The sequence below is a fragment of the Ornithorhynchus anatinus genome, chromosome 7 (genome assembly GCF_004115215.2).
Source record: "Ornithorhynchus anatinus isolate Pmale09 chromosome 7, mOrnAna1.pri.v4, whole genome shotgun sequence".
Taxonomy (NCBI): domain Eukaryota; kingdom Metazoa; phylum Chordata; class Mammalia; order Monotremata; family Ornithorhynchidae; genus Ornithorhynchus; species Ornithorhynchus anatinus.
Window position 1 is genome coordinate 39,980,386 of NC_041734.1, and position 26,127 is coordinate 40,006,512.

The window sequence follows — 26,127 nt, forward strand, 5'->3', positions numbered from 1 at the left end:
CTAACTCGTTCTCTGAATGTGTCTTTTTACTCACAGATTCTGAAATTTCAGAGCCTATTCTCCATGTGTATCGAGGGGAAGAGAAGATGAGGTACACAGGAAGAGAAGCTGGGAGTGATAGGGGCCAGACAATATTGGGAAATATTGTGTCTATACCTCCATTTTTCCAACTTCCCTTAGTAGTTGGAGTTTTCCAAAGACAAGAGTAAATAGAAACAGGAAAATTGAGAAGAAAATACAATCCTTAAAGAAGGCATCAAAAAACCCATTGTTATTAATGAATGCCAACCATCCCTTCTATCTGGTGGAAAGGAGGAGTTATAGTCTCTTGACTAATCATATTGTTTTGTTGTTAACCGGGTCTGGGGATATCATGTCAAGCAGCGTACCTTCCCCTTTTCCTTTCATCAAATGGATGTGTGAGGGGCAAAGGGAGACCAAAAGGATTCTGAGACGACTGACTAAGGTCTCAGAATGCTACTATAACCAAGCTGAACAAGCATCGAGCATTCTACAGAAGACCAAGCATTTAAGATGTGCAGAATATTTACGAGTTGGGGCAAGGTAGGCTGAGGAGGTAAACCTGGAACATTTGAACCGTTTTCTAAAATTGCCCGGACCCACCTTCAAGAGATAAGGAACTGTGCAAGTAAATCAGTGCACATGATGAGCCAACAAATGTCCTTTCCTTTGGGAGTTTGAAGCAAGGATCCAGATTTGGAGGTAAGGTTCATCTGCTACTCTCATGAAGGATTTCTAATTTGGAAAGTCACTATGGTGGAATGTACTCACCTGAGGCCCTTCAGGACCCTCCATCCCAGGTTGGCCAGGCAAGCCAGGGGCTCCATGATCTCCCTGTAATGCGCACACACACAAAAAAGCAATATGACCCCTCAGAGTAAGCTATAATGCTCCAAAGATATTGACCTCAGGCTTTACAGCACCACAGGAACAGGAAATAGTTCCAAAGACAACCCAGGACAACTGACGTTACTGCTCACGTTTAAAGGAACATTTGATATTTTGGGAAAGTGGCTTATAATTAATGAGGCACAAATGACACACAACCCACAATGACAGAGTGAGTCACAGGCCAAGAGGTCACTTAAGACTTGGATTAGTCCTTCTCTGAAACAACTCTGCTTCTTAGGACAGGGAATATTAAGATCAATATTAAGGCATGCATCATATTCTCCTCCCACATGCTCCCAGGATGACTTTTCACCAGAGTAGCAGATGGAGATAGGACCAGAGGGAAAGAGTACTGAACAAATGGCCACAATCCCTCATCCAGGTCAGTCAATCATATTTATTGAGCCCTTATTATGTGCAGAGCACTGTACTAAGCCCTTGAGAGAGTACAATATAACAACAACCCCTGCTCTATGGGAAGTAGACCCACAGTAGACATCCTTTTCCCCCATAGGCTAAATAACAGTGGCATTTTTAAGTGCTTACTATGTACCCAGCACTGTACTAAGCACTGGGGGAGAAACAAGATCATCAGGTCCCACAAGGGACTCACTTTCTAAGTAGGAGGGAGAACAGGTATTGAATCCCTATTCGGCAGATGAGGGAACTGAGGCACAGAGAAGTTTAGTGACTTGCCCAAGGTTACACGGGAGGTATATAGTGAAGCCGGGATCAGAACCCGGGTCCTCTGACTCCCAGGCCCGTGCTCTTTCCACTAGGCCGTGTTGCTCCCAAAGTACGAGCCTCGAGGAGGTCCCATCCAGAGTTCTGGCTACAGATGGGTTTTGAGATTTTCTGATCCCGGATAAGATGCTCTCTTACCTTCTCTCCAGGTGGACCAGCTATTCCAGGAATTCCATCATCACCCTGAAATTAAAAAGCCAAACAGTCTGAAACAAGTTAATACAGCCCGGCTAGTAAACAAAAAACAGTCACTCATCAGACTGCTCTTTCCCCAAAAAGTACAAAACAGCAGAATAAATGCAAGTTATTTTTCACTCCAAATTTGACAAATGATTTACTTTGGAAAAGTGCCTGCCTGGAAACAAATGCTCTAAAATGTGCACAATTCCATGGCAATTATAGTTTTATTAAGTCCATGTAGCGCCTAATCCCTTCATTTCCTATGTATAGGTAATGATTTGGGAACAGAACCTTTTTTCAATTTTACAAATACAGATGTGAAAATTCAAACTGAAATCCAGTTCAATGCTGGCCCTGTAAAAAGATCAAATACTAAAGCAAAATCGATTTTCATTTGCCCTTTACTATGAATCACTTAGTCTATGCATCTTTTCCATGAAGAGATGCTATTTTATGGTCCTTCAGTTCAAATGACGGACAACAACAGTCCCCATCAAATGATGGGAAAGAGACCCGAATAGCCTGATCCCCAATGGCCTGTAGAGTCTTCTGGCAGAAGCGTGAGGTGGAGGGGGGGGAAGCAAAAAAGAAAATTCTTCTAGTTGAGGGGTTTGCAAACTTTCAGCGTTTTAAAAACCATCCCACTATGGTTTTCAAATCGCATAGCAAGGCCCTCTCCTTCACCCATCAAATTTTTTTTAATGGTTATCTGTGTTTGTTAAACCGAGGGGTTTGCAAAGTTTTAGCGTTTTAAAAACCATTCCACTATGGTTTTCAAATCACATAGCAAGGCTCTCTCCTTCACCCATCAAATTTTTTTTTAATGGTTAATTGTGTTTGTTAAGCCTTTACTATGCATCACACACTGTTCTAAGCACTGGGAATGCTTTAGTCCCTTGCTCTTGCCCAGGAAACACCAGCAGCATGGAGTCTTCTGTACTTTTCCAACATCAGGAAGGCTGTGGTTGTGACTTATAACTGTTGGACTCTGAGCATACAGGAGTTTGAAACTCTGCTCCTCTAACCACAACTCAATTGTTCTTATTGTAGTTATCATTTATTGCCCTGTCACTCATTTTCTGGTTATTGTTTCATCTTTCCCAATGAATCAGTCGTAAACTCTCATTTCCCCTTTCATTTTTAAGTTGCGAATCCCTTGAGGGGCTAAGGATCATACCTAATTCTCCCCACTATTTTCTCTAGTGCTCAGTCCAGTGCTTAGCACACAGTAATGAACGCCATTATTACTATGAGCCATCCCCCTCATCCGTCTTCCCGCAGTGGCCTTACGGCACGGTCCCTGGAGTTGCAACTGAGCAGCAGGTGCAGCAGACAAGGAAAGAAATTGTTCCAGTTGATGTCTCGGATGCTAGCTTCCCGCAACTTCCAGAGCCACTGACTGGCCTTTGCTTATGGCAGAAGCAGGAATAGGAGCAGTGTCTCTTCTCCCCTGCTTCAGCTAATCCTTCTCCACTTCTGATCGAGATCCCTGTGCTTCCCTTTCAGGAGGCCCAGCAAGAAGGAGCTCAGGACTGGAAGGAGCAGCCATTGCTTAAGTGGGCCTTCCACCATCCTCTGCTCCCGGGGATAGCTGCACCGTGGGATTACTCTACCACTTAGAAAGGCAAACTGAGGAGGGGAAGCCACCGTGAGACCATTTTGGAGTTAAATGTTCTTTTCTGGGATAGTAGTAGATTAGAATAAGAAGCTTGAACTAACACTGGTGCCATGGCTCTTGCTATTCTTAATAATAGTGGTATTTATTAAACCCTTACTATGTGCTAGGCACTCTTAGCGCTGAGGTAGATACAAGATAATCGGGTTGGACACAGTCCCTGTCCCACGTAGGGCTCACAGTCTTACTCCCCCTTTTACAGATTAGGAAACTGAGGCAAAGAGAAGTTAAGTGACTTGCCCAAGGTCACACAGCAGGCGAGTGCCAGAGCTGGGATTAGAACCCAGGTCCTTCTGACTCCCATGTCCGGCCACGAGGCTTCTCATATTCTTGTCTTGATAGCAAGTTAAGCATATCTTTATAGATGCCACAGTTGTTCACCGTTGGAACAAGGGTGAAAAGGGGGTGGAGGAGACATTGGAGTGGGAGGCAGGCTAGGAAGAACAAAATCAAATTGGGAGATTCTTCAGTCCCACGCTCTTAAAGTTCTTAGATCTTGATGGAGTTTCAGGTTGAGTAAAGTGGGAAGCCCAGCCCAAACAGCTGCAGGATGAGAACATGACCTTGCTCTAACAGCTGAAAACTCCACTCACTATAGTCAGTGACTTGCACAATTAAAAGTCAGAGAACGGACTGAGGTAACAAGCTCCCTCTTCTCATGCTTCTTGGGCTATACACACAGCATTTGATCCAGGTACAATTCAGTGTCATTTTCCCAATTCAAAAGTTAGATGTATACACGTAGAAATGGGGCGGTTTTAAATCTCTCCCTGAAATTTTAAAAACAGCAACAACACAAAACCGAAGACCATTATGGAAAAGCAGCAGAAAAGCAGCATAACCATGGGAACCAGGTTATTGCAGCACAAACAGAGCCAAGCACACAAGGTTAAATGCATTTAAAACAGGAATGAAAATGTTTCCTGACCTTGAGTCCAGGCAGTCCAGGTGGGCCCTTAGTTGAGGGAAAAAATAAACACCAAACAAGATATCAGTGCAACTACCTAGGGAAAATTTTTGGTGACTACCATAAAAAGTAAAACTTTGAAAGAATGCTTCAAGTACATAACGGGATAAATCCAACCTGCAACTATTAAGTTCAATAGCATGGACGCATAATGAAAAATAAAGTATCATCCATGATCAATCATCAAGAAATTCCCCCTCTAGAATTCCATATCAAGCTAGACCACCCTACTACATTCAATGCAGACATTTAGAAATGTTGATCCGGGCAGCAGACTGAAGGATGGACTAAAGAGTTGATCCTGGAGACAGGGAAATCAGAGAGGAGGCTAATTCAGTAGTCAAGCAGGATATAACAAATGCCAGGATCTGGGTGGCAGAGGAAGGGGTGGATTCTGGAAGTGTTGTGGAGAAAGAACCACAAGGATTTGATAAAAGACTGAATGGGGGTTGAAAAAAATGTGAATTCAAGAATAATGCCAAGCTTAGGGATCTGAGAGATGGGGAGGATGGGACAGTTAGGTGAAGGAGAGGATTTGGGAGAGAAAACGAGGGGCTCAGTTTTGGACATACTGAGTTGAGATGGCAGCAGGACATCCGGGTACACATAACCCAGAGGCAAAGGAAATGCAAGATTGCTAAAAAGGAGAGGGGGCGGGTCAGGACTTGGGAGTCATTTGTATAGAGGTGGCAGATGAAGCTGTAGGAGCACAGGAGTTCCCCCAAGGGAGTGAGTGTAAATTGAGAAGTTAAGGACAGCCATATTAGAGGCACAGAAAGAGCCAGTGAAAGAGACAGAGAAGTTAGAGGAGACACAGGAGAGAACCATGTCAGAAAAAACAAGGTTCACTAGTGTTTCCAGGAGAAATGATAGGTGCACAGTGTTGAAGGCAGCTGGGAGACTGTGGACTATTAGCACCATCAATCAATCAATTGTATTTATTGAGTGCTTACTGTGTGCACTGTACTAAGCACTTGGGAGAGTACAATATAACACAGCTGGGGAACACGGTCCCAGCCAACAAGAAGCTTACAGTCTAGAGGGGGAGACAGATGTTAATATAAATCAATTATGGATATACACATAAGTGTCGTGGGGCTGAGGAAGGGGTGAATAAAGGGTGCAAATCCAGGTGCAAGGGTGACACAGAAAGGAGTGGGAAAAGATGAAAAGAGGGCTTAGTCAGGGAAGACCTCTTGGAGGAGATGTGCTTTGAATAAGGTCTTGAAGGTGGGGAGAGTGATCATCTGTCAGATATGAAGACAGGGCACTGTATTAAGTGCTTGAGAGAGTACAATCTAACAATTTAACAGAGTGGGTAGACACGTTCCCAGCCCAGAATGAGCTACCACTGTTCTAAGCATTGGGGTAATCAAGCTGGACAAAGTCCTTTTTCCACATTGGGCTCACAGTTTAATTAGGAGGGAGAACAGGAATTGATTAAATCCTCACTTTACAGTTGAGAAAACTGAGGGACAGATTAGTGAAGTGACTAGCTCAAGGTCACACAGCAGCCAGGATAGAACTAAAACTAGAACTCAGGTCCTCTGACTCCCGAGTCCGTGCTCTTTCCACCAGACTATACTGCTTCTCCATGCAAGAACACTTGAATCACGTAGCATTGAAGATTTATTTTTTAACAAATGCTTTTTCATAAATCCTTTCCCAAAACAACTCTATGGAAGTGATTGACACTGTCATCCCCAATTTGGAGATAAAACACTGAACCTAAATAAAACCTCTGGAATTCAAGCAAGTCAGTAGACAAAGAGGAATTACAAGTGGCAACCTTCGAAATTCTCATCTGTTATTTAGCCTGTATCACCTTTCTTACTACGTAAATTTCACTGTAACCACAGCAAGTTCACATAAACCAGATATACCTGGGGTTACTGTTATGACATCACTTAAGCACAGATTTTTAAACTCTTCTGATATGGGTTTGAATCCCGGCTCTGCCACTTGTCAGCTGTGTGACTGTGGGCAAGTCACTTAACTTCTCTGGGCCTCAGGGCCCTTATCTGTAAAATGGGGATTAAGACTGTAAGCCTCATGTGGATTACCCTGTATCTACCCCAGCGCTTAGAACAGTGCTCTGCACGTAGTAAGCGCTTAACAAATGCCAACATTATTATTTTTTGTTTATGCCTATTATGATTTTACTCTCTCAGAGTGAAAAACCTGTTTTTAGTGAAAAATGGATTTTTTTCAGTGTAAATACAAGAAACAGAATATGGCAAATTACCAAATTTTAAAACAATGCATTTCTTGCTTGGTGCAGGGAAAATCATTTGAATTTAGACTCTAATTCACCTAGAGTTCATTTGCATTTTGTAATTCCCTACACTTATGCTTCAACATTCCCACCATCAAGCTATATCTGTGTAGATAATTGCTGATTATTTTCTTTCCAATCTATTTATAATATGTTACATATACTCACGGTGGAAAAATAAAATTCTAAATGACACTGGTTCAAGAACATTTCTCCTGATTTCTGATCACTACATTTCTGCATATTCCATCTTTCACAGAATGTAAGGTGATGTTCAGTCTTTTCTTCAAATAGAAAGAAACCTTACTATAACCTTCTCCCATGGGGAAGAGAGCTATACACTGAGTAGAAGGATTTACCCATAGTGTAATACTTGGTTTAACTTTCCCTAACCTCCACCCATACTTTTTTATTAACTTTAACTTTGCTATAGGCTGTTTCATGGCCCATTTCCTTTGCCCTCCCCCTCTGAATTTTCCTGTCAGTGTATGAGCCTTGCATTATATAAGAATCTAATAACAGCTGTCTAAGGTTGGTAATGGACAGTGATAGCCATCACACACCTAGCCTGTGACCTAGAGTCCCAAGTGTAAAGTCTGATTAGGCTGGGACTGAGCCTGGCGTAGAATTTCCGTGTCCCCACAGTCTTTGGGTTCCTTTTGTCCCCCACTGGATGGATTTGGCCCCGGACAACTTCAGATCTTGTATTTCTTTATTAAGCACCCAGCCTCACTCCAGCTCTTGCTGCCGAGTTCCACGGCTCAGAAGCGGTGCCCGGGCTTCTAGGGAATTAGATGGGGTAATATTGCAATGTTTGTGGAGCTAGAGTGGGGTCATACTCCCCACCTCCACCATGGCACCGTGCTCTAGCTCCTGAGGATTTCCATAAAGAACCTTTGTGGAGGTCCTTATGATGCAGGGAGGTTACTTTAGGTGGTGTATAACATAATTTTTGAACGTTGTTTCCGCCTTGGAAACGGGACGTTGGTAGGCTCTAGTGGCATCAGCAACCACTCTACCTAGGCCTCAGAGTCATTCCCCTAGCAGGCAATTTATTTCTGCTTTCGAGCAGTGGATCAACTTAAGAAGACAGCGTATTCTGGAAGCAAGCCGATTTCCAATTAAATTTCTCTGGCGAATTGATCATTCTCAAGTAAATTTTCTTAGAAAATGTGTCTACCAACTTTGGTAAATTGTAGTCTCCCAAGCGCTTAGCACGGCACTCTGCACATGTTAAGTATTCAATAAATACAACTGATTGATTGATAGACCCATTCCACTAAGTAGTCTTTGCTTATACCTGAGGCCCACCAGTCAGAAATGGAATCCCGGAGCCTTCCATGTCATCCTAGGGGGAAAGAAAATGGAAAACTCAGAGCAAAAAATCAAAAATCCAATCTTTGTAGACCTCAAGTATCCAAAAATAGTTCCCTTATGAAGGAACTAGCAAGAAAAGGAAAAGCGTTACATATTTTCAACTAACAGTAGAATGTCCATTTGTTCCGTGAGCAATCTCTCCCAGACAAAACTGGAAAAGATATCTCTGGAAATTAAAGGGACAGTGGTAAAGCTGAAATCCACCAGTTGATCTGCCTTATTTCTTTCTGACAGCATGAATACTTGCTAAAATCATAATTTTTTTGGTTCCTCAAAATAAATTCTCTTTGCCCTGTAGCAATCAAGCCATTTTGTCTCTGCAAACGGGGATGCAGGGGAGATGGGTTTGAGACTTTCAACTACCCAGAGGTCTTTGACTCCAGAGACACAGTTCTCTAGGGTCCTTTTAATTGTGTCCACCAATAATCATTTCATGCCATTTTCAGAGTGCAGATGTCTTCACAAATTTGCAGTTCAGAAGATAGAAATGGACAAGCTGTTATCGACCTGTCACTTCATGCCCCTTACCATTCATTGGCACGGTCAGTAACCACTTTGGATAATAGATATTACAAGGTTTATGTGCAATTTACATAAAGTGAACCCAAATTTAGTGTAAAACTACAATCCACCCAAAAGGAAGAAAACTGTGATTTTTGTCACGTTTCCTTCCCGCGGGTAAAATGAAAGCAACAAAAAATGCGTAAAGCGGATAAGGAAAAAATTCAATTCAGCCAGAACTGAATAAACTATAGAGACAGGGTCACTGTTAAATAGTGGCTGCCCAGCAAGGGGCGGGTGTGCATATGTTTGTGTGAATGTGTGTGTGTTTTCCCACCCAGCTAAGGACTCCCTGCGTGTAGTTTCACAGAATGGGATCATTTCTATGTACCCGGTGTCATAGGGACTGTCACACACAGCTTATTATTATTAACAATAATAGATACAAGCTAATTAGGTTGGACACGGTCCCTGTCCAACGTGGGGCTCACGGTCTTAATCCCCATTTTCCAGATGTGGTAACTGAGGCACAGAAAAGTACAGTGACTTGCCCAGGTAATACAGCAGACAAGTGGTGGAACTGGGATTAGAACTCAGCTTCTTCTGACCCCCAGGCCTGTGCTCTATCCACTAGGCCATGCTACTTCTCAGCGACACACCTTGGCCTTTTCAGCTTCTCACTCATTCGTATGCTTTGTGTGTGTGCACTCCCGCACCTCTCCCCTCTCCCCAACACACAACCCTTCCTGCCTTCCCACACACACATCCAGACACATACCCAGACACATACATATGCACTTCGTTAACACAGAAACCCAAATAGTTTCTACTTACAAATCCAGCTCCAAAGCCAGGAGCCGGGAGGCCGGGTGGGCCAGGTGGGCCAGGCTGCCCTGGGGGTCCTATGGGTCCAGGCTGACCAACCGCACCCGCTTCTCCTGGTTTTCCAACGGGACCATCTTCTCCCTTGCTCCCCTGCAGGGGAAGAAAAAAAGTGTGAACTCTTCTTTTTCCCCAATTTCTACAGAGTGCTGCACAGGGTGCTGCTGTTTGAGCTATAACATACCACCATCTAAATAGCCCTTTGGTCCAAATAATCAACGCCTGATAAACTGGAGAGCTCTTCTTGAATTTCCACACATTGACAGAAAGCACCACAGAACCAAAGTCTGGGCAAACAGTGTAAAGGACAAGAGCAAATGGGGAGGAGGTGCGAGTGAGGACAAGAGGAAGGCCCGAGACTCTTGTGACAAGTTTTATGTACACCTATATGTGTATATGACACTCAAAAATACAACCTTCATGCTTTATTTTATGACAAAGAAAGTAAAGTCCTGGGAACACTACTAAGATTGAGATGCAGCAGGGAGAGCTTCTGGGCAACTTTCCCCCCATTCCTACTTTGCCAGAATTTCTCAGTCCTGATGTGCAAAAGTCAAGGTCTCACTCAGGGCCTGAGAAGAACAAATGTGGTCTGAATCTGGCAACGGATCACCACACCACCTTGCAAAAGAATGCAGCCTAAGCTCCTACTTTAGCTTGTTAAAATGGCTCCTACCTGGCATATCCATTTTGCTACTTAGTAGTCTCTTTTACCTGTATCCCAAACTGAAAGAAAACAACTCCCTTAAAATACTGTATTAATCTTTGGGCTAGATGGGAAAGCCAAAACTCTCCAGGAGTGGGAGGAGAAGGGAATGGAACCAAACATATTACACTGATCCAGAGAGAGCCCTGAAATTTGTGCTTCCAGAATGTCTCAGTCTTTAACTAATGTGAACATTTAGTGCAAATACATTCTCTCTATTAGCTACGTGCTGTGCTCTTTAAGAGGAATGAATCACTTCTATTTATCTTGAATTTCATTTTCCAATGTATGTTTTAAAGTATTTTTCCATGCTAAGTTAGTATTTTAAGTTAGTTGACATGCATACTGCTCCTTCCATATGCACGTGATAGCAATTTCTGACATTGACAGTATAGCGAAATGCCAATGAACTGAACTTTCAATGATCTGAACCAGACTTAGTTAATTGAATGAATCCGGGTTTTGATATTTCAAAGAGGTATATGCTCAAGGTTCAGACACTCTCCTTTCAACTGAATATTAAAGCTACATGCACAAGGTCAGCATTTTAAAAATGTAAGTGCTTATTCTAATGCTTTTAGTATTATTAAAGTACTTTCAAATTAGAAATGCATCTGACAAATCCAACAGCAGAGTCCAAGTCATTCTCAAATCTGTCACCTGGAAGTCTTGTACATCACTGCAATTCATCACCCCAAAATACGACATTTTATCTAACGTGCTCTACAATCCAAAACCATGAGGATGTGGCACCCCAATGCTGGCAGCTCTTACGATTCCCTAGCTTAATCCCTTAAATCATTTTAAAAAGTAATCTGCAACTCTTATAAAAACCCACTTGCCATGCAAACACTCACTGTATATGAATCATTTCCTGGTGTTGGGGTTTTTAGCAGATTACCTTGCCTTCTAAGGAGAGGTTTAGAAACATATACCTACAGATACGATCCTTCTAAATGAATCATTACTGTTGTTTTCCAACTCATTCTACATACTCAGAATCATGCAATGGGACCACGCACATTTAGCCTTTACCTCTAATCTGGATTCTCCCACAGTGGGGGATGTAGTGTAGGAAGAAAGAAGTTCTAACAGGTAGGAAGGGATAGGAGGCAAGTTGCTCTGATTAGGCAGGGGAAAAAGGAATAGAGATAGAAAATCAGCAGTCTGACAAGAAACAGTTTTATGACGAGCCTTGGCAGCCAATCAACTGCCACGATGCCAAGTGTTTGGAAAGCTACGCTTGGCTGAGAAATGTAATAGAGTTTGCAGTTACATGTAAACTATGTTCTCTGCCTTGGGTTTGGGTGGGCAATTCTTCGGGCCCAAGATCGCTGAGGCTGTTGTGGCCAAAGTGACGAAGGAGCAGGAAGGAGGCGTCTAAAGCTCAATTTAGTGGGTGCTGGGAGCTTTCTGGTTCTTCATCACCCCACCCGCCATGGCTCTCAAGGTCACAGAATGCCCGGGGCATCTCTAGCTACATCTGCAAATGGCTCAGATCCCAGCTAGGAGTTGCCGTGGGTGGAAGCCGCTGACTCAGGGTCAGTTGGATCTGATCTGTAGGCCAAATTTTGCCCACCCTTGTTCTACAGTACTTCTGGATGGTCCAATGCATCCTATGTGGAGCTGAATAAGCAGAAGATCCATTCAAATCCACCGCGATGACAAACTCAATTCAGGGTTACAAAATAATGATACAATCAAGGCAATAATGCAAACATTCCACAGTATACATATACCCATTGTGATTTTTAAGAATACAGCCATGCCTTGTTACTGGAAAAAAACAAAACTTCATTCATTCAGGTGGATGAGGAGCCTAGACATAGAGAGAGAGTTCTCCTTCTTGCTAGGTGTGAAACCCACATAGCAACAGATGAGCTGTTTGTCAAAGAAAACTGTTTCTGTACAACTGCCCCAGGCTACCTTCAGCTGGGGGAGGCCTGAGCATTTCTTAACCAACAGCCTCCTCAGGACTCAATCCAGATGCACACACATATAATAGAACCAGTTGGAAGACTTCATGGCTAAACCGCAAGAGAGTCAGTGGATAGCTAAGAGAATAAGGATATTATAACACAGCTACCAAGGTTATGAATAATGAATGAGGCTATGACAACAGAAATTGACTGACAAAAGCAAAATGAATGGGGGGAGGGGGGTGATAACAGCAAATGGCCAATAACCAAGCCAGTGATGGAATTCAAAAGGATTATTAAAAGGGAAATGCCCAGTGGGTTGGTGGTAGTTTAGAAATGCACATAAAATAGTCATTTCCCATGGCCCTCTGTGAAACACCTTTTTAGATTGCTAGAAGGCTGGTATGTTATTAGAGTACCGCGCTTGAGGATAATCATATAATCCATCTTTTTTTCTTGTGATAATTACTGTATTTATTCTGGGTATCCTTTTCCCCACCTGATGAGAATTCATATTCTATTTCTGCTTTATGGAGAATCACTAGGGGCTTTTTTCGTGGGTTTTAAAAAATTTCAAATTTGACATGACCATTTTATTCACCGATATACTTCTGCATTTTCTTATATAGCTTTTACACAGAATAGCTTTTACACAGAACTCTGAGCAGAAGCAATTGCCGACACTGAATTGGATACTATGCAATGTTGTCATTAATAATGCCGATGAATCGCATACTAGTCCACAAGGTGTTCTGCAGAAAGAAAAAAATGACCCAGGCAGTATCAAAGTAGTTTTTGTTCAATGAGAAAATAAGCACCAGGCATCTTTGCAGGCAGTATTTAATCTGCATCACTGAATTCCAATGTTTGAAGTCAAAATGATTCCCTCTCCCGACCAAGTATCAGTTCAACTGGGTCCCTGAAAAATCAATCAGGTTTCTCTCTGTTTCAAAAGGCAACTACATCGCTGGGCTCTCAGAAAAGACTGAGGTGGAAAGGGAGCAAAGAGTAGCCTTTCCCTGCTTGGAACCTCAGCATTTTTGCCAGCAAATCAGTGAAATGACACAAGGTACAAGGACATAAGGCTGAAGATGCTGTTGTAACACTGTTCTGACCCTTCAGGAGGGTGCGGGGCATAATATGAAAATCCAATGAATCCATTCTTTGCTTGATTTCAAGTGTTGGATCATTCACAGAAGATTCCGCAGGAGTGGGACCACTGAGGCGGTGCTGGCCTCTGGAGGACACTGAGCCCATTGAAACAGCACATAAAGCAAATGCCCCAGAAACAACTTTCGTTTAGAGGAAAACTTCTGACACCAACAGTGTTTCTGTTTGAGTGTCTTTGACACTTGACATAGAAATCTCCCCCTTGGCAAAGGCAGCCAAATCATAAAGCTATGGAAATTTACTGTTATTTGTCTTGTTGACACAAAACTGTCTGTGAGTCCCCTGTTCCCCCAGCCCTCCCTACTCCCTTTGGGTGCCTGGAGACAGCCGGTGTGGTGACCTCGAGTGGAGAAATGTAATCCACTGACAAAATACAGTGCAAGCTCTGATACTGGCTCCTATAACAGAAGTGATAAAAACAATTCAATTCCAAACATGTCTTGGAAACTAGCATAATCTACTTTCCTGGGAGCAGCCTCAGGCTTAAATGTGAAATGCTGAAGAAAATTTTAACTTTACCTTGAGTCCAGGAGCTCCAGGGAGGCCTATGACACCCTGGGGAAAGAAAGAGGGAAGAATGACACCATTATCAGACAACAATGGGAGCCAATAAAGATGAGCTGCTCTAATAAGATTTTAAAGGGACATAACCCTTATTATTTCTAAACAACTGCCCATTCTTATTTTACTAGATTGCAAGCTCCCTGAGGGCAGAGATCATATCTAATAACTCTACTGTATTCTCCCAAGCATTTAATTCAGTACTCTGCATTCAGTCAATCGTATTTATTGAGCGCTTACTGTGTGCAGAGCACTGTACTAAGCACTTGGGAGAGTACAATATAAGGATATAATAGACACATTCCCTTCCCACAAAAAGCTTACAGTCTAGAAGGGGAAACAAACATTAATACAAATAATATAAATAAATTACAGATATGTACCTAGCCTGAGCACTATGTGATCAGTAAACACTGCTGATTGATTACTTTTGGTTTGACCAACTCAATAATTGGAAAGAGCCCAGGCTTCGGAGTCAGAGGTCATGGGTTCGACTCCCGGCTCTACCACTTGTCAGTTGTGTGACTGTGGGCAAGTCACTTCACTTCTCTGGACCTCAGTTACCTCATCTGTAAAATGGGGATTAAAACTGTGAGCCCCACATGGGACGATCTGATCACCCTGTATCCCCCAGTGCTTAGAACAGTACTTTGCACATAGTAAGCACTTAACAAATACCACCATTATTATTATTATTATTGAGTGCTTGCTCTGAATCAAATTCTCTAGTCTCAGGTTCATGCTTCAAAAATTAGTTTATTTTCAATAAGAAATAACTGAGTGGCTTTTATCAACCTCTGTACACCCATTTCAGTTCATTCAATTATTCAGTCATATTTATCAAGTGTTTACTGTGTGCAAAGCACTATACTAAGCACTTGGGAGAGGACAATACAACAATAATCAGACACATTCCCTGCCTACAACAAGTTTACTGGCTATTGAACATTGCTTTTAAATTGTACATAAAGGTCTAATGCACTTAGATGAGCAGAAACAGGAATATTCATTTGCAAAGATTTACTCATGGCAGGAGTATTTCTAAATAGATTTCTCCCCCTGGGGGTTGTTCCTTTTAAAGCCTCAAGAAAGAATTCCTGCCATGGACCCAAATTACTTACATCCTCTCCTTTTAGCCCCATCTCTCCTTGGTTTCCAACTTTTCCGGGTGGCCCTGGGGGACCCTGGGATAAAGGAAAAGAAGTGAATGGTACAGTAGCAATTCAGTTGCAGAAAAGATTAAAATGTTCAGATTTTAATGATTCAGAGAGCCTCTGAACTATTTCTTGGGAAAAGCAGAAACCTAAACACAGAAAATAAATAATAGCCAAGATTTTGCACCCACTAGCTGTACAAATTACTTCATCATGATGATAATGATAGTAATAATAATAAAACCCCTTGGATTTGTGGAGTGCTTTTATTTTTCAAAGTGCATCCCCATCAATTATCTCATTTTATCCTCACAAGAGCCCTGTGAGGCAGGGGGAGGCAGATATTATCATCCTTAATTTAGAATTGAGGAAATTGGGGCCCAGTGAGTTTGAATAACTTGCCTAAGGTTATACCACAGGACAAAGGCAGAGCTGTGATGAGAACATAAATCTCCTGGCTCCCCATCCCATGCTAGGCCAAACTGTACAAATGAATCATGTGGGAGCCACAAAGCCCAGGGCTTAAATCTTGTTTACACTAAACAGAGGCTTCTAAACCAGGTCCAAGGCAAAGCTGCTTAACTTGAGTTTAATCTAAACCCATTCAGCTGCCCATGAGTGGGATTGGACGGTGTCAGTAGGAACGGCAGTTTCCTGAAAAAATGCTGAAAGGAGAATGGTAGAAGAAGCCTCTTGCCTAACCAACAGAGCCCATCTTCTAAGTCATTCCCTCAGTTCATTGGTCTAGAATGATCCATCAGTTCAGCTCCAGACTTTCAATCAGGTGTTTATTTTCACCTTTTCCCATTCCTTCCTTTCACCACTCCCGTCCCCACCGAGTGTTACCTCCACACAACTCAAATCAAAGCGGTCCTTACTGGGGGTCCTTGTGGTCCAGGGGCCCCATCTCGGCCTGGCAAACCAGGAAGCCCAGGGGGCCCTGGAGTATCTGTTCCATTGGTACCAAATCTCCCCGGCTCGCCCGGCAATCCAGGCACTCCAGGAGGTCCTGGGGGGCCAGGAAAACCTCTTGGGCCCTGAGGACGGAAAATGAAAGTCAAAATCTCCATTAGTACGAAAGAACCCATGTCTCTCCAACCCCATGATTTCACTTTCCTCCTTTCTCATCCCCCGATTATTCTGGTTGTCCTCCAGTCATTCACAAAAATACCACGCCAGAACAGTTGTCCTAGGAGGTCTGACTCCCAGGAGGGCATCTCTGGAACCCAGGTTCCAGAAAGGCAGATACTGACCCGCAAACTTTCCAAATCGCCTCCAAATCCGGATCCTTCCATATCAATAAAAGTCTAAAAAAAGAAAACCACGTTTCAGTTATAACATCACAATGGATTTCATGACCAAGAGCTGGAGTTCAGCTTTGAAATTTTCATGTGAAGTTCACATCCTGGTTTTAAGGATGAACATAGGAACCCAATAAATGTAATACTGAGACAGACCATTGGTCCACCTAGCCCATTCTGACATTCTCTCTCCCATAGCAACAATAGGCTTATCAGAGGAAGCTCCTTGACACTCCTTACAATGGATATGGAAGTACCATCCTTCATTCCTAACATTCCCTCTGTTGATCCAACTCCTTCTTGAGTTGAGACAACTTTCTGGGGTAAAAAAAAAGCCCACGAGAAAGGCAAAATGCACAGATTACAGGACATCTTCAACAGAGATGGGGCTCTCAGTTGTTTAGAAGAGAGGCGAGCCTGGGAATCTATTATTTTCATTGTAAATTGGGACCCCAAATCCCAATCCTGAGAAGCGGGGAAGGAGGGGTCTGGGACACTTAAGTATTTTGGGCCATCCAAGCTCTTAAGACCCACAGTGCTTCGGAACCTAAAGTGAACATGTACTGAACTTGCTTCAGACTGGCCACGGAAGCGCGGGGTTTAAGGTGACCAAGACCAGCACAGAGAGGAGGATCGCAAGATGTGTCACTGCATGGCTGCAAGGTGGGCAGACCAGTTTAGTTAGGACAGCTCCAATTTAGGGACACTTGGACATTTTTTCCTAAAATAGTACAGGACAGGTCTATAAAAACCCTAGGCCACCCTAGCTAAAATGGGTCAGATTGTCAACATGGGCCTAGAAATATTTTGAAGGAAAAGGAACCGTACTTAAGACATGAGAGGAGAAAACAAAAAAGAAAGGAGGGCTTGTGACTGAAGTACAGAGAGATCCTTGACAGAACCTATTTAGGAACTATGCCATCATCTTTTGTGTACTTTAATTCAACCATTTATTAGGATGTATACTTAGTCATTCACCCTTTCCTCTTCCTCATTCAAAAAAACTCAGAAACAGGAGCTAGAAAATCTGGTTGACACCAATAAACAAAATAAGGAACAGCAGCTAGAAACAGCACTGAAAAAGGCATCATTTAACATTTTAGTAGTGGATTCTCCATAGCATGTTTTTAGAGTCATTTTTTAACTATGCATCTCCCACATGTATTATTTGCACTTCAAACATTTAAATTCTTTCAAGAGAAGATTTTGAAACAATTGCCAGAAATCATGTGACTTTCTTTTTCTTTGAGAATATTCACCCATACTCCATATTTTCCCAAATGTTAAGTATCAACTCTACAATTTTAAACTTAAAGAACCAATACTTGCATTGCACTTAGGGAAAAAGGTCAACTCACCAGCTTGTCAGTTTTCGAGGAAGATCCAGGAGGTCCAGGTGGCCCGGGGGGCCCAGGGGGGCCTCTAGGGCCAACACCAGGATCCCCCTGAAGACAATAAAACGCAAGATTGGTGACATGCCACCCTTCAGGTCTGTGAAATATAATACAATCACAGAACTTGGAATTGACATGGAGGTTCAAGGGTTTTTGGTTGTTGTTTTTTTTTTTTGCCAATATGGTACTTGTTAAGTGCTTACTATGTGCCAGATACTGCATAACCACTGGGACAGATACAAGATAATTATCTTAGACACAGTCCCTGCCCCATATGGGGCTCACAGTCTAAGGTGAAAGGAGGAGGATTTAATTCCCATTTTACAGATGAAATAACTGAGGCCCAGAGAAGTTAAGTGACTTGCCCCAGGTCTCACAGCAGACAGGTGGCAGAGCTGGGATTAGAATTTAGGTTCTCTGCTCCCAGGTTCATGCTTTCCCCCCCAGGCCATAACCACTTCCTAAATCAAGTGTATTGATCAAATGAACTGTTTCTCAAGGAAATTCTCAGACTCACCTTATCTCCCTTAGGACCAATATCTCCAGGTGTTCCAGGGAAACCTTGAGGCCCAATATCACCCTACAAGGAGAAAGGAAACATGAAAGGCTTCAGAGATCCATAAGCAGGCCCAGTTGTCCAGGTAACCACTAGCAATGAAAACACCACAGCACTTTTTCCAAGAAGTTCAAAACCCTTTCAACAACACCCGACCTGATCCTCACAACATCTTGCTGAGGTGGCTGTGATCTTCCCCTGTGAAAGATGAAGAAACAAGGGGCCCAAGGTCTCCAAGGTCTTAGGCTTAGTGACAAAACCAAGGCAAGATAATCTCCAGCATTTCTCAATCCCGGACTTTACCCAATACACCGGATGACTTCCTTAAAGCCTTCACGTTTCTAAAATTTCTTCCATTTAAGATTCACTGATGGAAGGCGCTTTGTTCTCAGGTCACCCAGACAATGGATTATATCTCACAGAACTGTTCAGTGAACCTTACTGATATTGCAGAAGCTGGAGGAAGGTGTGTCGCTTGAGCTGGTTTGGAGGAAACCATAAAGGAAGGAACAGATAGGCAGCCCAAAAGCGGTCTAAATGTAGCATCAGGAAGACAAAAACCTTCCCAGAAACACAATCTTTGCCTTTGAATTCTACCTCTCTTCTCTGGGCCCTGACCAATAACAGGCTTGGGAAACAGAAAACATTCTAAGTGATTTTTGGATTTCTTCTAAATCCTCGTTTCCCTATCGGCCCTCCCTGGCCATTGACTCTGCATTTGGTTAGGTGCCCTATAAGCACTTTGGTATTTACCCAGCCCCATAGCACTTATGGGCATATTCTTATATTTTGCCATTCCCCCTATCTGTAATTTATTTTATTTAATGTCTGTTTCGCCCTATAGACTGAAAATTCCCTGTAGGCAGGGATCATACAAGAAGCAGCGTGGCTCGGTGGAAAAAGCCCAGGCTTGGGAGTCAGAGGTCATGGGTTCTAATCCCTGCTCTGCCGCTTGCCAGCTGTGTGACTTTGGGCAAGTCACTTTACTTCTCTGTGCCTCAGGTACCTCATCTGTAAAATGGGGATTAAAACTGTGAGCCCCACGAAGGACAACCTGATCACCTTGTATCCCCCCAGCGCTTAGAACAGTGCTTTGCACATAGTAAGCGCTCAACAAATACCAACATTATTATTATTATTATATATACCAACTCTACCATATTGTACTTTCACAGCACTTCATTCAATCATATTTGGGTGCTTACTGTGTGCACAGCACTGTATTAAGCACTTGGAAGAATGCAATACCACAATAAACAGACACATTCCCTGCCCACGAGCTCACAAAACTCAGGGATGTGCATTCTCAGATGGCAGGATTGAATTCTCTCAGCTCATTCAATCAATTGTGAATCAATTGTATTTACTGAGTGCTTACTGTATGCAGAACACTAAAAGTGCTTGGAAGACTACAGAATAATGGAGTTGGTAGACAATGACCCTGCACACAGAAAGCTTATAGTCTATTTTTGCCTGGGCCCCTTGAATCCAAAAGCTATTGCAATGGAATTACAGTGCTATATTTGAATATAATCCATTTATTTTATAATATGTATTGCTACATCTCAATAATTTAGATACCTAATCACATATTTTGGTGAAAAGCAAAGTTTACTCCTCATTGGTGTAATTTCTGAGAACTATGGGCTATGTTTTGGCAGACATCACACAGTACAATATACCCCAATTACAAAGAGGCAACTAAAGACTTATAATGTTAAAAGTTGAAGATAAAAAAGGCAACTTACTGGTTTACCATCTTCACCAGGAACGCCCTAGATCAGAATAAGAAAAAAGCATGAATAATGAAGCCGTGACCTTACTGGACAGCTACAGCGGATTACAAATACTACGGAATCTGGGCTTTTTTCTCCCCTCAGACTTGTGACTGCAACTGCTCTCAATGCAAAAATTAACCCCCTTAATGTGATTGTGGGGAAAGAATCCTTGGATATGAACACCACCGGTTCTATAATCCTCAATATTTATGAAAAGCAAATTTCCTTAAATCTGGTATCTAAAATGGTTCTCTCAACAAATCTCCTTGACCTCTAGAAAATACGGAAGTAGAAGTTGATTATTTTCCTCGTGGATGTGGTAAGATATCCAACATCATTACTGTGAGTTGGTATATTTGCCCCATTGCAGAAACTATATTTTCTTCCTTTACTTGACCTACATCTCCATGCTACCCCTCGGAACCCACTCCAAACCAGTCAGCCGGCCCAACTGGAATTTTGCTGCTGCCATTCTGCCCGTCCTCTTGCACCTAGGTGCCAGAGGTGCAGGGTAGAGTATAGTGGTGGGCATGGGAGGGAGAAGTGAGGAGGGGGGAAGCAGGGAGGGATAGAGCATCAGAATGGGTCCCAGGATTGTCCCAGGCATCCACAGGATGATGGCTCATTCAGTCAAAGCACATCATACTCGCCTCAGACCCGTATCTGCCTCACCCTAACTATCCGATGCAACCTGCACTTCTGGTGGGGGTCCCCACAGGTCAGATCACCTGTGGCATGCTGGTCTCTACCCCACTGAGCGGAGGCAGAGTTGGTCTCAAACCCAAATGAATCCCATCACACCACAACTGTCAGCCGGGACCACAGTGCCCTTGTCTTTCCTGGATCTGAACCAAAGTGGGCCCTAGGGAACACTTGGCTATTCTCTGCCCCTGCTGAATTTGTGTCATCTTTTGCCACAGTCCAACCTTCTGTCCTGAAAGACATCTGGTGGGGAGGAAATCTTTACTTACGGGTTCACCATCTTTTCCTGGGGATCCGTCAATCCCTGGAGAGCCAGTTGGCCCTGGGGGTCCTTGTGGCCCTGAAACTTGCTCCACGTTGGGGTCGCCTGGGCCTTGAAGAACAGAGCCGGCGGGTCCTTGGGGTCCCATAGGGCCAGGCTCACCGCGGGCCCCAGGCTCACCTTTCTGTCCCTTTGTGCTTGCATGACCAAATCCTAAATTTTCCTAAGAATAGGAGAAGAGGGTGTAAATTCGATAAATCACACTCCACTGACCAGCAAAGCTTCCTCCTAAACCACTTCCTCTTGGCCACAAGATTGGGGAAAAACTCCTTCTCAGTGGTGCTGAAAACTACCCTCCAAGCAGGAACAGTCACTGCCATTTCATCTCTGTCGGAAAGTATTTCGTCATCCAGATTTGCAGGTGAGTTCAAGCTCATCTACAGGCCTGCAAAAGCCCTCACCATCTTGAAAAATTCCCACCCTGTCCATATTTACCAAGCCTCTCGTCTTGTCCATTTCTTTACAGCTCTCCACGGGCCCCAAGAACAAAGACTTGAAGCTAGCACATGCAAAAGTTTTCCTCCAATTCTTAATATAATCAAGAAAAAGCCTAGAGGAGAGGGAGCTTATCCTCTTTTAGGCCACAGAATGATTTCTCTTTATTCCTTGCCTGAATTCTTCAAGGACCAATGTAAGTACCAGTTCTCCTCAAGGTTGGAATGTTAACCTTTTTCATGTTGAACATATAAAAAGCAATATAGCTTTAAACCTTGATGATTGGATTAATACAAATAAAGCCTTCCACTCAGGTTTCAATCAATCAATAATTGCATTTATCAAGTGCTTACTGTATGCAGAGCACTGTACTAAAAGCTTCAGAGAGTACAGAACTCATCTTTCCACCTAAACCTTGTCCTTCCTATCACTGTATACACCACCACCTTCCGCTCTCTCTCACAAGCCCATAACCTCGACATTATCCCATCTCATCTCTCTCTTTCACCCTACACATTCAATAGGTCACAAAGTCCTATTGGTTTGACTTTTACAATATCTTAAAAAAGAATTATGGTATTTGTTAAGCACTTACCAAGTGTTGGGATAGACACAAGATAATCAGATTGGACACAGTTGGGCTCACAGTCTTCATCCCCATTTCACAGATGAGGGAACTGAGGCACAGAGAAGTTAAGTGACTTGCCCAGGGTCACACTGAAGACATGTGGCAGAGCTGGGAATAGAAGCCATGTCCACCTAATCCTAGGCCTGCGCTCTTTCCACTAGGCCATTCTGCTTCCTTTAGAATCCACCCTTTCCTCTGCATCCAAACTCATACCGCACTGATCTAAGCACTCATCATTTCCCACCTCGATGGCTGCATCAGCCTCCTCCCCGCATCCTGTCTCTCCCCTTTTCAGTCCTCGCTCTGCTGCCCAGATCATTTTTCTGAAAAACCACTCAGTCCATATCTCCCTACTCCTCAAAAATCTCCACCTTCACATCAAACTCAAGGCATTGAACCAACTTTCTCCTTCCTACCTTACCTCACTGATCTCCTACCTAACCCACACTCTCAGCTTCTGTAACACCAACCTATTCTCCATATTTTGACCTCATCTATCCCACCACTGACCCTATGGCCACATATTCCCTTGGGCCTGGAACTCCCTCCTGCTTCATATCTGACAGTTCACCACTGTCCTTATCTTCAAAACGCCTCCCCAAACTATCAAAATGCTTTTAAAATCCCATCTCCTTCAAAAGGCCTCCCCAAACTTTATTTCCCCTCTCTGCCTTCCCCTCTGCATCAACTATACACTTGGCTGTGTACTCTTTAAACACTTTGATACACCATCACACAATATTTACAGAAGTATTCTTACACTCTACTATTTACCCTGGCACTAATGTATTTTCATGTCTGCCTTCTGTAGACGGCAAGCTCCTTGTGGGCAGAGATCATGTCTATCAACTCTGCTATATTGAGCCTTCCCAAGCAATTAGTACAGTACTCTACACATTTTAAGTGCTCAGTGAATACCACTGATTGACTAATAGATTCGGTAGATATGATTCTTGCCCTCAGGGCAAGAATTAGTAGAAGGGGGACATTTAACTTCTAACACAACTTTCATAGCCGCTTACCTGATAGAGGGAAAAAATCAAGTTGTTCCAAGGTTTAAAAATACATATTATGCATGTTCCCCTATACCAACTTCAGTTTTCCCAGCTGTGGTTCTGAACACCCACATTCAATTTTCTCCAGATTAAAATAGTTATCCCAGTTTATTAGTGCTGAGTCTATTAGTTCTTACACTCCTTCAGGGCAAGGATATCTCTTCCTTCTCTATTTAACCTCAATCCCCATTCTCCCTCCTACTTAGACCATGAGCCCCATGTGAGACAGGGACCTTGTCCATACTAACTTGTATATACCCCAGCACTTAGAACAGTACTTGACACATAGTAAGTGCTTAAACAATACTATTATTATCATTATTATGGCACTTTCCTAAGAAATAAGTATAGTCCTCTGCACACAGTAGGGTAGGCACTCAGCAAATACTATTGGCTAATTAATTAACTGACCTATTAACGGCAGTTTTCCTTCACTAGGAATCCCACTGCCTGAACTTCAGGCCTGTTGTCCCGGATCAAAATGATCAGCAAGTTCTTCTCCCCTGCTCATATGAGCCAGTTCATTAGAATTACACGGGATCCTAATTGTAACTGAAGTTTCGAGTTCAAGTTGCTCCTTGAAAGCAGTGATCATGTCTACTTACTATATTGTATTTTCCCAAGCATTTAGTACATTTCTCTGCTCATAATAACGCTCAATAAATACCACTGATTGATCGATTGAGGTACAATGTTAATGAGCTACTAATTCAGGTTCAGAATGACAGTGCTATTCTGGGAAGGCTTCAGAACTGAAAAAGCTTTGGGGATAGTTTTTGGTGGGTTTTCCATCAACCTTCTTGAATTTCATCCGAGGTGAGCAGCAGCTCCAACCTCTTTAATTTCATTCACCGCCCCCCCCTCATCATTTCAATGCCAATTTAGGACACAGGAAAATTCTGAACTTAGTTATCTGGCTTCATCTTTAAACCCAGTTCTCCATTTTCTCCCCATAAGAAAAAAATTAGAAGCGTGAAAATTTCTTATTGAATAGATGCCTAATTTTGAAGAAACCTGACACCTAGATCTACCTAGTAGGGATAACAGTAGCTCTCATCCAGGATACGGAATTTATAAGACATCCCCTTTCAGTCGGGGGCAGGGGAACTCCAGAGTTAGCGGACATAATGTGACAAGGCAGTAACAATTTTAGGAGACATGCTTTTCTATTTCCACATTAACCAACAATCTCCGTTTGGCCAGCTTTGGCCTGAGGAATATAATAGTCTGTGACTAGGCAGCTGTCTGGTTTGAGGCCTCCATCTTACCTGCGATTTTCCAACCTCCTCCAAGTTCCCTTCGGAGCCTTCTGGACCATGTTCCACTTTCTTCTCCTTATCCCCTTTTGGATGGCTCTGGCCTTAAAGGGCAAAGGAGAAACATTTATGAGCCTCACCCAATCTGGGATTATATCTCAGGAATCCTTCATCTGGTTATGAGTTACAAAGTGAGGCAGGCTTTTACAACTTTGCAGCAAATCTGTGACAGGGCTTAGTGGGGCTTTAGAACTGTTTGTGTTAATTGATAGAAAACTGGCTTGCACCATTCCCCTGGTGAGGTTTAAATAAGGAACTCAAATTGTGAGAATGTTATCTTCTTCTGAACAACCCCTCAATTCACAGATATGAGCAACAATTAAGATAACTGTGACTCCAGAAGTCTTAGACTTAGAATATTTCGCCAGAGATTCTCGTCGACCACAAAGGGGCAGTAGCACCATTTCAAAGAGCGAATCTCTGAGATTTTAAACTAAGCAATAAAACGTTGGTGAACCCCCAAGTAGATTCCAGGATGGGGAACGGAGGTTCACAGGTTGATCTGACAGGTCTTGCCCCAGTTGTTCCTAGCACGGCGGGGACCTAAACCTAGCCTAACCTACATTTGGCTTTAGTTGGGCTGCTGGATGGTTGGGAGGGAACAAGATGGCAGGGGAGAGAGATACCCATCTAAGGGTGATACACCCTATAGATGACATTTCTCTCAGGGACTTTTGAGGCTTGGAGGATCAGGTGCCCTGAACCTCTGCACAGATACAAAGGATTGTATGTGCACAACTGCCTACATGAATGCCTGCAAAATATTCCTATCCCTTCACCCTTCCAATGACCATCTATCTTTTGCAGCCAAAAGCACATCTTGAACCAGTTTTTCCAAACACCCTAGAAAATTCACCTCTAGTTAATAGTATTTATGATGTGACATATTTGAGTATTTGACATTCTTTCTTAAAAATGTATGAGAAAATTCAATAAAGCATACCCACACTAGACAGCTCCTCACTAATTTTGGTGATAAATTCACCAATTCCAGCTCCTCTTTCAATGCTCTCAAATACATGTCCCTTATATTATTCTTTTATCGGGTGATCTCTAAGCAGGTCACCCCCAGTGAGCTAAACTTTCTAAGAAACCTTTCCGGCTCAAATTCAAATATACCATTTGAAACCCTTTCCTAGAACATTTTACAAGAAGGGAGGATTTTGGCTATTACCTGTGTCTCCTCATGACATCATCCTTTGACCATCACCCCCCTAGACTTAAGAAATTGGCTGGTGGTAGTTCCAATGCCTCTCTTTAATTATCCCATGGGCTCAAACCAAGGAAGAAAATGGTCTCAAAGCAAATAACTGTTTGAAATTGAAAAAGCTTAGCAAATCTGGCAGACCATTATGAAAAACAAGTCAGTGGGCATTAAATTCCAAGGCACATACACTTGAAGGCTTTTCTCTCCATTGGGAAACTAAAACAAGGTACAATTCTGTGTGTATATTTAGCATTGTAGAACATTGCTGCATGACCTACACAAAAAACCCAACACCTACTGCAGTCTAGTCTGAGGCATAAAGAAAGCATCCCTATTTAGAAAATATGCAATAAAAATGAAAAACAGCTATCAGAATCAATTCAAAGAAATGTAACAAAATTTTCAGATTC

The 26,127-nt window shown here is 42.8% G+C and overlaps 1 protein-coding gene and 1 non-coding gene across 4 annotated transcripts in view; both read right to left on the minus strand.

Annotated features, from left to right (window-relative positions):
- COL18A1 (collagen type XVIII alpha 1 chain) overlaps window positions 1–26,127 on the minus strand; it is a 253,843-nt gene that overhangs the window by 31,861 nt on the left and 195,855 nt on the right. For all 3 annotated transcript variants that reach the window (XM_039912631.1, XM_039912630.1, XM_039912629.1), the window contains 14 exons: window positions 24,463–24,554; window positions 21,024–21,239; window positions 20,023–20,049; window positions 18,236–18,298; window positions 17,683–17,769; window positions 16,277–16,330; window positions 15,902–16,060; window positions 14,991–15,053; window positions 13,828–13,863; window positions 9,466–9,606; window positions 8,054–8,101; window positions 4,440–4,466; window positions 1,795–1,839; window positions 793–855 (listed from right to left, as the gene is read on the minus strand). In XM_039912631.1, the coding sequence (XP_039768565.1) occupies window positions 793–855; window positions 1,795–1,839; window positions 4,440–4,466; window positions 8,054–8,101; window positions 9,466–9,606; window positions 13,828–13,863; window positions 14,991–15,053; window positions 15,902–16,060; window positions 16,277–16,330; window positions 17,683–17,769; window positions 18,236–18,298; window positions 20,023–20,049; window positions 21,024–21,239; window positions 24,463–24,554 (1,121 nt within the window). The remainder of the gene's footprint in view (window positions 1–792; window positions 856–1,794; window positions 1,840–4,439; window positions 4,467–8,053; window positions 8,102–9,465; window positions 9,607–13,827; window positions 13,864–14,990; window positions 15,054–15,901; window positions 16,061–16,276; window positions 16,331–17,682; window positions 17,770–18,235; window positions 18,299–20,022; window positions 20,050–21,023; window positions 21,240–24,462; window positions 24,555–26,127) is intronic.
- MIR1404 (microRNA mir-1404) lies at window positions 9,591–9,677 on the minus strand. Its single transcript, NR_034872.1, has one exon. It is a non-coding gene; the product is annotated as a microRNA mir-1404 (primary transcript).